Raw genomic sequence first — 17230 nt, 5'->3', positions numbered from 1 at the left:
AAAAAGGTAGAATAGTAAATGTTTGCCATGTTATTAAATGAAGTACAGTAAGCCATGGATGGATGGATGAATTCCAATAATAGATAATTGCTTGTGATACTGTAGACTTAGATTTTGCAATTTTCAACTACACACTTCTCCCGTTCCCTAAAGCAGCGCTCCTGTAAATCTATCAACTTTGAGACTGGACATTAGAATCTAAATAATAAAACTGTGGGGAGAAATAGAGTGATAAAACTTGTCCCAACTTCTCTGTTAACATGACCTAACATCTCGCAAATGGAAAGCTCCCCAATATATCATTCAGATCATATAAACAGGGATTCTGTTTTGGTAAAGCCTTTTTCTAATAAACTGTATATATAATTTTATTTAAACGTGGGAGGTTTTTGATGACGATGCAATAAAGGGTCAATTGAGCCAGTCACCATGTTAATTAATTAACAATCAAAATCATCACAGGTTCTTGTGCCAGACTACTGTACATTCGTTATGCTAGTTCTTTTGCAAATGCAATTTCACTACATTCATCATAACTAATTACTCTCTTGTCCTAAAGATTCGAATAAACTAAAAATGATCATAATTAAAGTTTCAGCTGACTAAATTTAAATTTAATTTAACATAGACACAATTTATCAATAGAAATGACAAAATGTGCAGTGAAGTGTATTCTAATTTTTACTGTGATTCAATTAATGTCAACAACTTGTGGTCTCAGTAAATTGTGTGTGTAAACCCATAGGCCAGTTTCCGCTGGGAGAAAAAACCTGAATAATAGCATGTAAATAAATTAACACAATTGTTTTCAGCGGAAACTGGACCAAAGTCGAATAGCTTAAATTACACTGCCAAATAAAAGCTAAAAACAGTTAAGCAGAAAGGCAAATGTAATGGTTAAGAGTTTTAGATGGTTGCAGCAGTAGTAGTAGATATCCTATTTTCTTCAATTTCTTGTATACTAGATACAAATTAAGGTTTAATCAATGATCCTACAAAGCTGTTTAAATCTTGAATCAACTAAAATAAATGTTCCTAAAGGGTTACCTTTTACTGTAGGCGTACTTTTAAACTAATTACTGTAGTACAACATGTATAAGTACATCAATAATGATCTTTGATTGCATCCATGGATTTATACATCAGAAAATGATATAATCATTAAGCAGTTATTAGATTTCACACTTTCTGTATACATAAAAACATAAAGACACATAATCTGATAGAAGCATTTAGACAATATTTGTGAACTGCACTCAAGTTGTTGTCTATACAGGCCTGAGGCAGTTACTCATATCTTTCAACTCTCTAGGTGAGAAATGCAATTTTGGTGTATGGTATAAGAAAATTGTGAATATGAAGTTATATTTCTCCTTTATCTCCTTATTTAAATTTGCTTTCAACATCCATTATTCACAGTCCTTATAGATATGCAGTGTAATATTTTACAATCCATACATACCAAATTAACATTCAATGTATACTATACAACTGGTTTTATCTGTGGTTGACAAGCGTTGTATTTACTGATACTAAGGCCCTGTTTCTGCTGCCAAGTAAATACCGTATTTAAGATAGTATTTTTTGAATACCTTATATATACAGTATATTTTTGGCAGCGGAAACGGTGCTCATAAAAATATACCGTATTTTGTATACCATAATTTGTGGATAAAATACGGTATTTATAAATTTATACCATATTGGGGTACCCTTTTCTGCTTCCAATAAAAAATACTGTATATTTTGATTTCCTGTAAGCTTTTTACACATGGATAGATAACCTATTGTCAACGAAAGTAAGGAACAACATCACAACATTTGCAAATAATCTGTTGGGGAAACAAATATTTTGGGAAAATTAAAAAGTAACAAACAGGACAGCCAGATTTAGAAAGATAATTTAGCAAAAATTTAAGTTGAGTATGGGGTGTCAATAAGTCAATAACAAAACAGAGACTGTGAAAGCAGAGGCTACAACATCGCCAAAGATGTAGCTACTATGTTTAACATTTGATTGTTATTCGGTCTACATCGCGATCGTTGTTTTGCTGATCGTCGTCGATATCGCGCAAATAAACAGCATGCTTTGTGACGACGTGAATGAGCTTTCCATAATCTAGAGGTCAAAGTGGGGTCAATAATCGCTATTTGTGTTGCAGCTCAAAACTGCTCCGCAATAATCGGTTAAAACAAGAAATAATCAATTAAAACATGCAATGGATTGAGTGTTTTTAATCGGTTATTTTTAATCGGTTATTTTATTTTGCGCCGTTTCTGCTGCCCAAAAATAATCGATTAAAAAAATAAACGGTTAATAACCAATTAAAAAAATAAACGGTTAATAATCGATTATTTCTGCTCAGCAGAAACAGGCCCTATGAGATTTAGATAAAGGTTTTGTAAAATATATTTCTACATTTTGCTGTTGATACCTAGTTGTGCGGCTATTTACATTAGCTGTCGACCATGCTAGAGAATGGCAATTCTGTACCAGTCAAGTGCTAGTCACAGATGGTAAGATGTTAACACATGTTGATGTATACTAACACATTCATCACATGCTTATAATTCTATTTTACCTTGAGTGACATTAACTTGTTTTTCTTGAAACACTAGTTTCCTCACATGGAGTGATGCCTGCAGGGCTATCAAATACTACTTATGGTTTATAACATTATCAAAAATTACGAAAATATAATTATAAAGGTTAATGAGAACAAATCAGAAAAAATATAAGAATCAGGACAAACAGTGTTATGATATGGGGAATGTAATACGGTATAAGTTTATATCATTTGAATAATTAGCAATTATTATAGTACATTTTCTTATCACTCCCTCAAGATTATGTTCAGACTCACAGCATTAGGTTTGTTATCTAATGCAAGGCGTACGGTAATCCGTGGCGTTAAGAGTCAAGGTATTCAAACACAACGATCAACATTCCAATGCCTTGCATACATTCAGGACATTACAGTTTACATTTATTTATTTATTTATTCACAATATTTAAAGACACCTTCCCTACAATTTGTGACGTTTTGTAAAAATAATATATATATATTACTTTAAAAACATTAAACCAGGTCATTCCTTGTCTTAAATGTACGTTTTATGGTGAATTATGATAAAAAGTGAGAAACAATGCACTACCTAAGTAGCTCGCGGCGATGACCTCTCGTGGACGGTCTTATGGCCTAGCCTAGCTAGGCTTAGTTTTGTAGGCCTAGCTGGTAAACATCGGTAACGTACGAACATCGTACGCTAGCTATATACCTAGCCTGACGTTGTATAGTTGCTGCAATAATTGTCTTTCTATTTTTGCCAGACTCCGTTGATACAAATTGGGGAAAACCCGGTATTTTCGCTGAAAAAAATAGGAGTCTTCCATTTGTTTTGGCCTCAAGATCGATCGAAAAGTGGGTGAATTACAGACGAAAAACAAAAATATCAATCCGTGCGCAATGCATTTTGGGATTTATAGCGGGCCGCTATAATTATTAGAATCGACTTATTTTTCACATTTTTAACCATTTAAAGACGAAAAACGTTATCGCAATAGGACCATATAGTATCATTTTTACATTAAATATAGTTTGTGATCTTAAATTAGATCTAAAAAACGTAGGGAAGGTGTCTTTAACCAGGGTGGGTTAGGGTTGGGGTTTAATCTCTGATGCATCACTGGATTAGCATTATTAAATCTACCCTCTCCTGCTAGGCTTATTAACGCCACTGGCGCAGCGTAACAGCTCCCTAATGCTAATCTGGCCTAGTTCAGACACAAAAATATGTACGCTACTTACATTATGCTACCTTAACGCTGTGAGTCTGAACATACACTAAGTCACAAATATTTTGTCTTAATCTATTGATCTCCCTTTGGCAGGTAAATTATTGCTCAAATAAAGATAATAAATGAGATTAATATGATAGGAAAGATAAAAAACAATGACAAGATCAAATTCTGATGATGATAAACATATCAAATATATTATGATCATAAAAGTATTAAATTTGAAGTAACCTGGATCAAGGTTCATTTGTCTGTAAGTTACTATTCAACAGTTTAATGAGTTATAAAGCTAATTCACATTTATTAAAATTAAAAATTCTACCTGAAAAATACAAAAATGAATCCTCATCATAATTTGATTTTATTCACAAATTTGATTTTGATTAATTTTTAATTCATATCTTTTTAAACACTGTTATTCATTTATGTTTTTACTTTTATATGTTCTCATGTTTTTTAAAATGTTATATTTGAATGCAAAATGCATATCAAAGTAGAACCAATTGTACTTCACAATGAAATATCAATTACATATATGAATATAAAATTGTTTAAATCAAGGGTAAAGAATCCAATTGGAATGCTATTAGTATTCTAAATGGCTTTCTCGTAAGGCTCCAAAGATAATACGAATACCTGTGGGTATAATCCTTTCGTCCATAGATCATGAATATCAAGTGACTGTTTCCCTAGGTAATAATCAACTTTATGCATAATTCAACACATGCATGATGACTATGTTGTCTTTAATGAGATTTCATCAATAATAAAAAATGTCAATAACATTAAGAGCACAGCCAGTGGAGTAACGCAGAGGCCTGAGGCCACTGGCTTAGGAAGCCCTCCAACGCTGGAGGCCTTGGGTGTTTTTAGCCTTTTTCGACATATTTTAATGCCTGTTGTTTCCTCTGGACACTGCTCAGGGGCCCCATAAGATCCGGGGCCCCTGGGTTTAGCCAGTGAGCGCTCATAGCCATTACGCCACTGAGCACAACACAATATATTTGCTGCCTTGGATTATTTCACTACATGAAATCATACTGTACTGGTTTCAACAACTCCATATACTGAAAAGCCCCAACATTTTTTAGCTGCCCTAAATTTCTCCAATTTTACATTTCCAGCTACTTATTTTCGCAACTTTTTTTTCTTGTTCTATAATTTGGCGAACGCCTCTGCTATGGACGTCAAACAACGGACCTTGTAAATTTAGGGATGTAACTAAATAAATGTTTTGACTACACAGTATTAGGCATTAACCCTTTCACTGCGGCGCATTATTCCCACCTCTGTGCGTAATATATATTTAAGAAAAACATATGATATTTTAATAAATTGCAAAAAAATACTAATTGAGATAATTGTGTAATTATTTTTGTGGTGTGTGATGGGCAAAGGGTTAGTTTACAGTTAGGTATAAAAAAAAAGTAATTTGCATATTGATGACGTCATGTGACGTCATTACAGGTATTTTGGATTTCGAGTTTTTTATCTATTCAATGATAAAAACTATATTTTCTATAAGAAATTCTTATGGAATACGTTTTTTCAACTGGATATTGATGAAGATACATATAACAAATAAAAATATAAAAAAAAAATTAAATTATTTTTATTGTTTTATAAAAATTATGCACAAATCAAAGTTTTGGGGCAAAATCGAGGAAATAATGACAGTTTCCAATAATTCACTATAGTACAAAAACTAACTATTGTTTCAGAATTTTTTTTTTTGTGTGTTGTGATAAACACGATGTTGCCCTATTGGGGCTGGTAAATTTGTGTTACTTTCAAAATGGCCGCCATTACGCTACTCAAAACAACTTTCCTAGATAGAAATACTATTGTATATACTATACTATATATAATTAACTATAGAGGGCGCATTATTTTCAAGACGATAATACAACTATAGAGGGCCGTTTTTTTTGCTGGGAAATTTTTTTAATGACTTGCAAAATTATTCAAGTTCATCGAAAGAATATAGAGGGTGCCATATATTATAGGCAAATACGATTAAATAATTGTTTTGCCCATACCTGGTATTACCGGGTATACGTATTTCAACGACGTTTGTTTATACCCGGTAGTACCGGGTATACGCAGTGAAAGGGTTAAGCAATAATGCAATAAAATTGGACAATTCTGTTACTTTATTGAAGGAATTGAGATAATCAAACTTCACTCATTTATAGATTTTATGCATTTTTTTACCCAGAACAAATTTTAAGTTCATGGTGACATGGTCACCCAGTCTTAATGATGGCTTCAAATCTAAAAATTTGACCAGAAAGCATTTGTCTTGTAAAGCTGTCATTAATTGGTATATTTACAGTTTAGGATAGCCTATATTGCAGACTACAATATGCAAGTGAAATACTATCGAAGATCAAATCGTAAAAAAAATTGATTTCGCAAAAAAAAAAATTTGTTTAGCCTTGTCCGATATATAAATTCATAATTAATGCTAAATGAAGACAATGCTAAATATAAAAAAGAGTGATTTTCAACTAAGAATGTGATGGCCGTGTCACTTTTTCAAACAGCCGTAACTTTTAAAGTAATGGGAATTTTCATTAAACCTATCAAGGTACATGTGGTTCAATTTTTAGCAAAATCAGATATGATGAACCTGGAGCCACTGGTTGATTTGGCATGGAATGACACATATACATACAAATAATTGAGCCAAACAAACTTAATATAACAAACTTAGAATTGAGTTGAAAAAAATGTTGTATATTTGCGAGAGAATGGAATGTAAAAAATGTCTTTGATACGCCACTCAGGGAGAAGTCTGTGCATTGCTGAAACCACGTGCTATTACAAAGGCTTTTCCATCTTTAACTCAGGTCTAACCCATTTATCATGATAAATATTACACTTTCATTGCTATGTTCAAGGTAGTAAACACCCTCAAAATGGACTATACCATAGTTTCATGAAAATGATATAAACATAGGGTTGTTAAGGGTAGTGCGTGTTATCGTTCCAAGAAAAAGCGTTAGGCCTATTTACCTAATGGGTGACTAAGTTACAAATAAATAGAGGAAACAATTATGTGAGTAGAATATCTTGATATAAGTAGGCAAAGATGTTGGGTTATGTTGGGCTTTTTTAGCAGTGTTGTGCCACTACGGCCTACATGTTATAAAAACTCAGTCTAGCTATGATGTATATTAACTTGCATTGCATTGAGAGTGGTTTGACAAAAGTTCTTATCTGATACAATCTTGTTCATGACATGATCAGCTTGTGAGCGGCTAATCGCCTGCAATCAGTTAAACATGTGAACGAGGGCCTGTTTCTCCTCCAAAAAAATAACCAGTTAAAAACGGTGTGAATAAATTAACTGATCCATTTACTTGGGAGCAGAAACAGGACAATTTTGTGGTAATCGGTTAAGAGGCAGCGCAAAATAACCGGTTAAAAAAACCCATTCAATTCGTAGTTCGAACGCCATTCAACCGGTTATTGCTGAGCAATTTTTAGCTGCAACACGAAATAACGGTTATTTATTTGACAGCTGCTGACTTTGAGTCAACGACACTGCAGTAACGTTTGAATTAACCGCCAGGACCAATTGCATTTTGGGTAATTCTAACGATTTTTGTCAACGACCACCCACTGATTTAAATGGTTATTTTGGAGCAAAAATTGAGCAGAAATGCAGCCAATATAAAATTACATTTTTTGAAATAATCTGTTTATTCGCCGCTCTACAGCAGAAACAGACCCTGAGACTATATAGTGTTTAGATAAAATCATGCCAATGAACCACTTGTAATACACATACACTTTTCACATTTCCTCTTGTAAAATTGTTTACTCTAGTTGTTAATACTTTCATAATAAAAATCTATTAAAAAAGAGAGTTTCAACATACCAGCAGCTTAAAAAGATCTATTTCTGCAACAAAAAAGGAGCTGACTTACTGGGTGGTTTCCAATGGAATATTTGTATGACAATACAAATAAAATTTCACAATATTAGGAGTGCTGTTCAAATAGTTTGGCATTCCGTAGATTATACTGTAATATAGGTATGCAAAGTTTAAAGTACTTTTTGTAAATTTCAAAAACTGATAATAAAATTGTTATAGTGCTACATTCTTTCTTGTAGTATGTATACTAGATATGACATATTTTTAAATATAAATAAATTTACATTTTGTAATACTATAATTCAACAAATTCTTTGTTTCATTTATTATCATATTTATGTCATATTTCATTTTTTTATGGCATGTTTACCTACCACATCTAGTAAACATCTTCATGGGTGTTGAATTGCAAAATAAAACTAGAAATTAAATGCTTTTTTTTTAACTATAAAAATCACTCTATTTTGCTATTGTCACCTTTTATTTATGCAAATTTATTTAACTAGAGTAAGACGATAGATAGAGAATATGTGTTTGGTGTTGAAATACCCATGAGAAAAATGATCATGAATTAAAGATGAAATATGTCACCCAATAGCAGAGCAGGTTTATTTCTATATAAGGATAATATAATTATAATGGTAATTATATTATGAAATGTTAGGTTTAAGGCTGGAGACATTGACCTAGACACAACCAATCAAAAGCTATGACAATTAATTTAAGTTCATTTCGGTTCATAGAATTAGGATATTTAGATTATTTCATATCTAAACTGACTTGAGAATACTCAAATAAACGAAGATAAAAGAGTAGGTTTTGGGTGGTTGAGTGGGTGTGTGACATGATATTCAAACACAGTGTGTTCGCCCTACTATTGACATCAGTTCACATGGAAATCTGGGGTTGCATTGTACCTCTGGGTGGATCAGAACAGCAACTAATCTGAATTTTATTTTCAGTATCTATTTTATTTCCACATTTCAAGCAATACTCTTGTATGTCAGTATTTATTTAAATATAAATTACAAGAAGTGTGATTACTTCAACAAAACTAGGACAAGCTTTTGCTTTAACATTGAGGTAACCAATAGGTTTTATTGACGACATAAGACAGACCTAAAGACTTATTCTAAAATAAATGTATGAAGACAACGTAGCAGATAGCATACTTGAACGAATGAGCTACCCACTTGTTTGGGTCTTGATGATTAGAGTGCCTACTGTAAATTTATTACATAAACTTTAGATAAAAAATGAGAATTTTATAAGTTTCACATTGTTGACCAGTTTAAATGTATTATAATTTTATCAAAACATCAAATCAATTAAAGCAGACCACTAGAATTTCAAGAGATAGAGATAGACAGAAATTTCTGCAGAGATACAAGCAATTTATTAAATAATTTAATTTGTTTGCTATTAAATTATGTAAGCCTTAATTAACCATAATATATCAATAAATTGTTATATAAATCAACATGCACAATCATTTAGGTTTTAAAATTGTACTGTATAAGGAAGTGAGAATATGCACCTACCTGTGAAACATGAAACATGGACAATTAATATCTTAAACTCAAACTACATATAAAAACCAGTAGTATTGGGTATGTGACACCTTGTTGAAATCAATCAAGCTTGGTAGAGTTACTGACATGGAGTTTATGTTTAGGTAATACAGGTAGAAAAGCTAAATGAAAAGAACTGGGTGTAACTCCACCTTTGAAGCAGTGGACTGTAAAATGTTTTCAAGCAGTTAACTCATCTGTAGCTTTAGATTAGTTTAGACACTTCTCCTGCAATTTTTGACGTTTTGTGAAAACAATGCATATATATTACATTAAAGCAGGTCATTCCTTATCTTAAATGTATTTTTTATGGTTATGATTACTACCTTAGTAGCTCACATCGAATGTCCTTTCATGGACAGCCTTATGCCTAGCCTAGTTTTATAGACCTAGCTGGTAAACAACGGTAACGTACAAACATCGTATGCTAACTAGATGAAAACAATTATCGCAATAGGCCCATATAGTACATAACATGTAGTTTGTGACCTTAAATTAGATAGACATTGACCCCATTTACACTTCATCGACGATTTATTAGCCGGCTCAAAGTCGGCCCGACGCTGGCTTTCTTTTTAGCCCGCAATGTGTTTACACTTACCCAAAATTAGGCTCAGGCCCCTACTATTTAGTCTACACTTGCTCTTGCGGAAGAGTGCTCGATGATACAATTCGCTACATTCACGCCATATCCGCTCATGTGCGCTACCAACCGTCTTAAAAAGTTAATATTATTAAGCGTTGTCGATCTACACTAGGCCTATTGAACTTTATCATAAAAAAGCATCAAATAACGGTATTTAATATGGATCAAAACAATTGTATTATTGCTTTACTACTACTGTTTGCATCTCGTTTTCTGAAGAATAGTATTCACCGGTTCAGTGGTAATTTTCGTAAACTTTAAAATATAGTTGATTCAGAACGTTCATTTTATGAAGTGTTTACACTATACGAAGTGCCGGCCTGAAGCCCGCAATTGCCGGCCCGAAGCCTACTCTAGACTAGGATCAAAATTGCGCCGGCTAGGTTGTTCCCAGAGTGGCTCGGAGCCGGCCTCGGGCTCGCTAAAAGTTAAAGTGTAAATGGGGTCATTGTAAATAATGGCAAGCAAAAAACTTGTCATCTACTACTTTGAGAATTGTTGCTGGTCAAAGCCGAATAACACTATTTTGAGGTTAATATCAGGTTCAATAATTAAAGACCCATTCCCTACAATTTGTGACGTTTTGTAAAAATAATGCATATATATTACTTTAGAAACATTAAACCAGGTCATTCCTTGTCTTAAATGTACGTTTTATGGTAAATTATGATCAAAAGAGAGAAACAATGCACTACCTAAGTAGCACATGGTAAATGTCCTCTCGTGGTTTGTAGGTCTAGCTGGTAAACATTGGTAACGTACGAACACCATACGCTAGCTATAGGCCTAGTATAGACCTGGTTTTTTCGCTGAAATGTTAGAACGAACGCAATGCATGTTTATTTTCATTCATTTATAGCTGGCTGCTAAAATTATTAGAATCGACTTATTTTTCACATTTTTAACCATTTAAAGACGAAAAAGGTTATCTCAATAGGACCATACAGTATTTTACATGATATGTAGTTTGTGACCTTAAATTAGATCTAAAAAAACGTAGGGAATGGGACTTTAATGTCACTATAAAGAAGAATGATTAGTCTTTGTGTAAATGAGTTTGTGAGTTTGTCACGGAAGCCATAGGAGAGTCCTCCCTATGAAACCTAAACATAAGGTTGGAAGAGGATGAATAACTGTCACCAACCATTTACAACCTTTATGCAGCATTATGCAGGATTCCCTGGCTCTGAAGGTGGTGTAAAGATCAGAGGGAAAAAGAGGCAACTTGCGCTTTGCTAACGACACAACATATAGAAAGATACAATTGACTAAGATATTGGTAGTACAGTAAATGTCAACAGGACATATTATTCTGAATTCTGACTGCATGTAGAAAAAATTGAATTTGAGTTCTCTTTCAGAGAAGATACAGTGAGCCTAAAAGTAGTGAAATGAACTTGAAGTGCTGAACTTAATTTGATGTCCTATCTTTTGTATTACAATTTGTGAAATTTAGAGAAACCCAAAACCTGGCGGTTAATTTAAACGTTACTGCAGTGTAGTTGACTCGAGGTCAGCAGCTGTCAAACAAATAACCATTATTTTGTGTTGCAGTTAAAAGTTGCCCAGCAATAACCAGTTAAATGGCGTTATAACACCGAATTGAATGGGTGTTTTTAACCGGTTACCACAAAATTGTCCTGTTTCTGCTCCCAAGAAACCAGAGTAAATTTATTCACACATTTTTAAGTGGTTCAGCAGAAACAGGACCTTATTGTTAAAGGAAAAAAAACACCTTATTTAACCACTGAATTCACAAATATGTAAACTGCTCTTCTGTGAGGAGTTTCAGACTATTCAACTATGAATTCCCTTAGCCATCATCAATAATTCATTTTATTTATCTGATGAAATTAATAAATTAATTAGTATGCAAACTCATTCCAACAAACCCATCCAGTCAAGGAATTTGCATATTTGGTACAGAATTGAGAATGGCAAACTATCAACACAAAAAGTAGCGTTATTAAAGGAGGCATTCACAAACAGTATACAATACTACATTTTAAAAGACATTAACCAATAATATAATTTTTTTTATATGATGTCATAAAAATGAATACAATCAAACATTTATTGAATAGGCCATTTTGTAGTTTTAATAAAGTCTTTTGTAGAAAAAACCCAGCTAAAATAATAATTTCAGACAAAACAAAACCCATTATCTGACCATGGACCTATAGGCCATGATCATACAATGGGCTTCCAGTTGATTTTTTTCCCAGATAATTGTTTTTAATTCAATTTTTTGTCACAGTAAATAACTATTGTCTGACATTAAAATGACATATTCAACAAAAAATTGTTTATAAATATATATATATATATATAAATCCAAAGGCAAATGACTGAAAAAATTACAATGCTTTGGGTATCAGTGGCAGGATCTCAATAGAGATACAAAAAAAAAAGCGAAAAGCTAAATCAAAACGATAAAGTAAAACAGCCAGAAAAATTATACATAAACATATATATATATATATATATAAGGCAGCAACTTTGTTCTCTGTTGTGTATGACACACGTTTTTGGAAAGTATTATTTCATTTTTAGATTTGGAAAAAAATCAAATACAGATTTACTACCATCTTCTATCAATTGCAGTAAAGGTAGTGAGTGATGCTTGCTACAATAGTTGCTACAATAGTCTTAGTCATTTGAACACATAAGTAATTGTTGAAAGCAAGAAATGACAATTCTTAGTTTCTACTTGGAAGCTACACAAGAACATAAGTGTGCCACAGGTAATTTGACCAATCACAATGCAAAGGATCATCCTGAACTGTCAATTGTGATTGGTCAACTCACTCATTGTGTTGCATCCAAGGGGGAACAAGCTTAAAGCTTAGGTACAGGCATGAATTTTAAATATAATATCTGGATAATTGTACTTAAATTAAATATTTGTAATAGAAATCAAGACGAAAAAACATGAATTTCCCTTAAAATGGTTAAATTCTGCAGGAAGACTTTTTCCAGTAGTTATGTAGTAACAAAGTAACCTAGTCTAATAACATGTCTGGTGACTCCCTAGAAGATGAAAAAAGAAGGTGGATATACGGTGGATAATTTTTTCTCTAGCTTATGAGCTTTTATGAAAATAAAACTCTGAAGTTGAATAAAAGTACTAGGAACGTAAAATTCAAGTTATATTACCTATATTTATTCATCTGATAAAATTTTTTACCACACCGTTTATTTTTCATAGTTTTTTAAAAATGCCTCTCTATTTACAAAATTTGTGTACAAAAGAATAGATATTTTATTGTGTAATTTGAACTATCCCCCCCACTGATAATAAAGTGCTTATTTTCAACAAGTTTGTGTAACAAATAAAATCCCAAAAATTATGAAACATAGGGGAAACTATATATCGATATTTATTGGAATGTATGATCAATACAATTTTTTTGCCCGTACCTGGCCTTTAAACCCTGCAGGTACCTGATCTGTAATGGATTTTATACTGTGGTTTTATATAACATCATAATTACAATTAACATTAGATGTAGAGTGTACAATCATTTATGAACTTCAAAACTGAAGTTTGCTTGATCTACATCTAAATTTCCTTATCCATTCTAAATATTCTAGTTCACTGGACAATGATCTATTAAAAGTAAAATAAATTGAGTAGTGAAAAACAAACCTCAAGTCAAAAGAGATTAAAATTACAAGGAGAATAAGACTATTGAAGCCCAATTTTCACATCACATTTGACTTTGTTAAAAGCATACACGATTATTTCATTGAGTATTCCTACTTGGCTAGTTTTGCACAATGCACAACACACAAAACTGTACCTGAAGCAATGTAGGATTATCAGTCAGGCTAAAAATTCAACATAAGAAGTCAATTGATCAAACTGTGATGCCTGAGTTTGCAAACACTACTCTAAAAAACTTTAATTCCATCATCCATCTTGTGTTACATATTATTTGACTCAGAGGTCATAGAATTTCAACTCTAGGGAAATGCCAAGTTGAAATGTTATTGACTAATTGATTACAATCTACTTTTATTAAAGGTAAAAACTATAAGATATCATTAAAAAGTCCAATTCTTTCCACAAAATGACAATAACTATTAATATTGCTAAAAATACATACATACATATAGGAATCATGTTTTGATAAATTATTGACATTTGGAAAAAAAAGTGTTACTAAATATTCATTTTTAAAATCAAAAATATTTCATCCTGGGAGATAAAAAAATTACAAAATTCTTAGGTCAGCATGATACACAAAACATGGATGGATTGATCCTCAGAGATAGCACTGGATTCATAAACCCTGATTTAAGTCTTAATGAAAGAAAATAATAACAAAATACAAAAGATTATACACAAGATGTTGAGCTTTTTATACATACATACATACATAATCGTAAAATATTGTATTAATATTCTTGTAAAAACACATAAACTCCTAGTTATTAATATCCCTGTATTGAAATTTAAAAGAGGGCAGTATTCAATCAGAGTTGTACTGTAGTATAGTATATATGCTAATATAGCAAAAAGATACAAATTATGTTCACGATTTAGTTCACAAATGATTAAATTTACGAACCTTGGTACATAAAATAGATGTTTCACTAATAATTTAAAAGTATAATTGATGTATTTTACAAATGTTAAAGAAACTTCCTTACAATTTGATCTATAAATTTAAGGTCACAACGTTTTTTTTTTATTAAATTAAAACTAAAATATTATATGGGCCTATTGCGATACTTTTTTGTCTTTAAAAGGTTAAAAATGTACAAAATAAGTTGATTATAATAATTTAAAAGGCCTGCTATATTCAACTTGCATCGTGCGCGGATTGATATTTTCGTTTTGGTTTTGTGTTTTGTTCCGACATCGTAAAAGTAAAACAATGGAACCGTAACTTTTCAGCAAAAATACTGGGTCTTCCGATAAAAATCGGAATACACTGTGCTATGTGGAGCGTATTGATAGGGCACTTTTTTATCATGTGACCCACAATCATCCAATCAAATGACATGTCACACTGCTTAATGATTTAAATCACTATTTTTATTAGTAGTGAATAAATGAGTTTTAATGGTTTTCTATACCATATTCAGTGCTCTCCTGAAGCAGGCATTTTTGTATTTAGTAGATTAGTTTAATACATCTTGTATTATATTGTATATCCATAATTTGGTATTTCACTTAACTTGGCACACATGATTTCTATATTGGGAGAACCCGATATTGGCACATAGTCAGGTGAAAAAACTGAATTTTGTGTTTTTCAAAAAACTGTCTAATTTTCTAAGACTGTCCCTGTCTGTTGAAAGATGGGCATTAGTTTTTCTCATGGTTCAGTGTTGTGGCCTACTTCACCATAAATATGAATTTAGATGGTAGAGTGTAGAACCACCAGGTAGATTCACTGGTCAATGAAAATAAAATAGGTTTTATCATAAAATGGTTCACATTTGTGTGAAACTCCCTATAGTTCTCTCCCTTCCTACACCCTTCCTAATGTGTCCCAACTTCATCTCAAAGTATATTATATTTATTGATCACCAGATACATTTTCAGACATGTTTATAAAATAACATTATGTGCGCTTTCTAAGTTGCTAGTATGTAAATGCTATGTTAAGCTATGCATTATATTACATCATGATCATAATGTAATATCATATATCATTTCTTTTTTAATCTCATTTGTGAATACAGATACTGAGTTGAGCTTATAGAAGCCATAATGATTTTGGCCATACATCATGTATCATGATCATAAATAGTATAATTATTAAAAAAATATTAGTTTATATCAGCTGCTGCTTTTAATGATTTCTTCAAGAGCTTTTCCAACTTTCGTGAGTCCTTCAAAGATTCAAAATTATCGACACGGCCACCAATAATTACAAACAGGCCCTATATATAAAATGGAATAACCCATCTCTTAAACAAATAACTTGTTACAAAATCCATCCAAATATTTAAATACTCACCTGTATATTAGGTATATATAACTAGAACATCGAAGACCGTTTTTCATTACACTGATGATGTTTGCAAACATTTTTCAAACTCAAGTTTATTTTGCTTTTATTATGCTGTCAGAAGTTCGGCATTATTCACGACATCACCTTAAACACTTTGGTGTCAATCAAGGACTTACATTTAGGGTCTTTTTCTGCTGCAGAGCACCGAATAAACCGATTATTTAAAAAATGTAATTTTTATATTGACTGCATATCTGCTCAATCTTTGCTCCAAATAACCGTTTAAATCAGTGGGTGGTCGTTGACAAAAATCGTTAGAATTACCCAAAATGCAATTGGTCCTGGCGGTTAATTCAAACGTTACTGCAGTGTAGTTGACTCAAAGTCAGCAGCTGTCAATCAAATAACCGTTATTTCGTGTTGCAGCTAAAAATTGCTCTGCGATAACCGGTTAAATGGCAATCTAACACCGAATTGAATTGGTGTTTTTAACCGGTTATTTTGCGCTGCCTTTAAACTTGTTACCACAAAATTGTCCCAAGAAAATGGAGTTAATTTATTCACACCGTTTTTAACCGGTTATTTTTATGCAGCAGAAACAGAACCATTTAGAATAGAATATTTATTTATCAGACAGATAACAAATAATAAATTATACATTAAAAAATTGACCTTTTAGAGTAAACTAGGACAAATTTGATGAAAACAAACCAAAAGTTTTAAAGTGACAGAAATCAAGACAGGCCAATTGTCTTTGGAACACCTTGGGAACAAGCAAATATTATGGCCCAATGCCTCAAAATGACATCTGGTGTGTACACCCTCATGATAGTAAAAAAGCAAGTAAATATACTGGTATTGCATTGTGATTGATTGCACTGGGAAATGAAAAATACTGAGCTATATTATATATTTCTATTGTACCATAAAATGTATAATGTATGACATTCATAACAGATTGTTAGGTGTGGGAGGTCCCTACTTGATGAAGGTGTACACAATTTTAATACTATATACATTACAATATACAATATAAAACATATTTAATTTTGTTTTTAGTAATGAAATATTAACTTTAGCTAACAAATTTATATTATAAATTCATTTTGATTAAACTATTTATCCTGTACCAAAGCAGATTCCAGATATTAATTGGTATTTTTGAATTAACAGAACAGACTAGTTTTCACCAACAAAAATTACTAAATATTGATCATGATTTTTATAGAATGTAGTTTCATTTCAAAATGGAATGTTTTAACAGAAAAATGTATATTCCATTGTAATCTTGGCTATAAATCAATTATTACCCTACAAGGCATTTCTATTTAAAACAAGAAATATTTCTTACAAAAAAACATC

At 31.9% G+C, this 17230-nt stretch overlaps 1 protein-coding gene across 6 annotated transcripts in view; it reads right to left on the bottom strand.

The window, feature by feature from the left end:
* The window catches only part of LOC144840172 (RNA-binding motif, single-stranded-interacting protein 2-like), a 139463-nt gene that overhangs the window by 43384 nt on the left and 78849 nt on the right, over positions 1-17230 (bottom strand). The window contains exon 1 of one of the 6 annotated variants that reach the window (XM_078695893.1): positions 9224-9581. The exons of the other annotated variants lie outside the window; for them this stretch is intronic. Within the exon in view, the coding sequence (XP_078552019.1) occupies positions 9224-9241 (18 nt within the window). The 5' untranslated portion in view covers positions 9242-9581. Of the gene's footprint in view, positions 1-9223; positions 9582-17230 lie in introns of those variants that run through there. 6 annotated transcript variants of the gene reach the window in all.

The sequence above is a fragment of the Antedon bifida genome, chromosome 4 (genome assembly GCF_963402885.1).
Source record: "Antedon bifida chromosome 4, ecAntBifi1.1, whole genome shotgun sequence".
NCBI classification, from domain to species: domain Eukaryota; kingdom Metazoa; phylum Echinodermata; class Crinoidea; order Comatulida; family Antedonidae; genus Antedon; species Antedon bifida.
The sequence above is the reverse complement of the archived record's forward strand: the minus strand, read 5'-3'. Positions and strand labels throughout refer to the sequence as shown.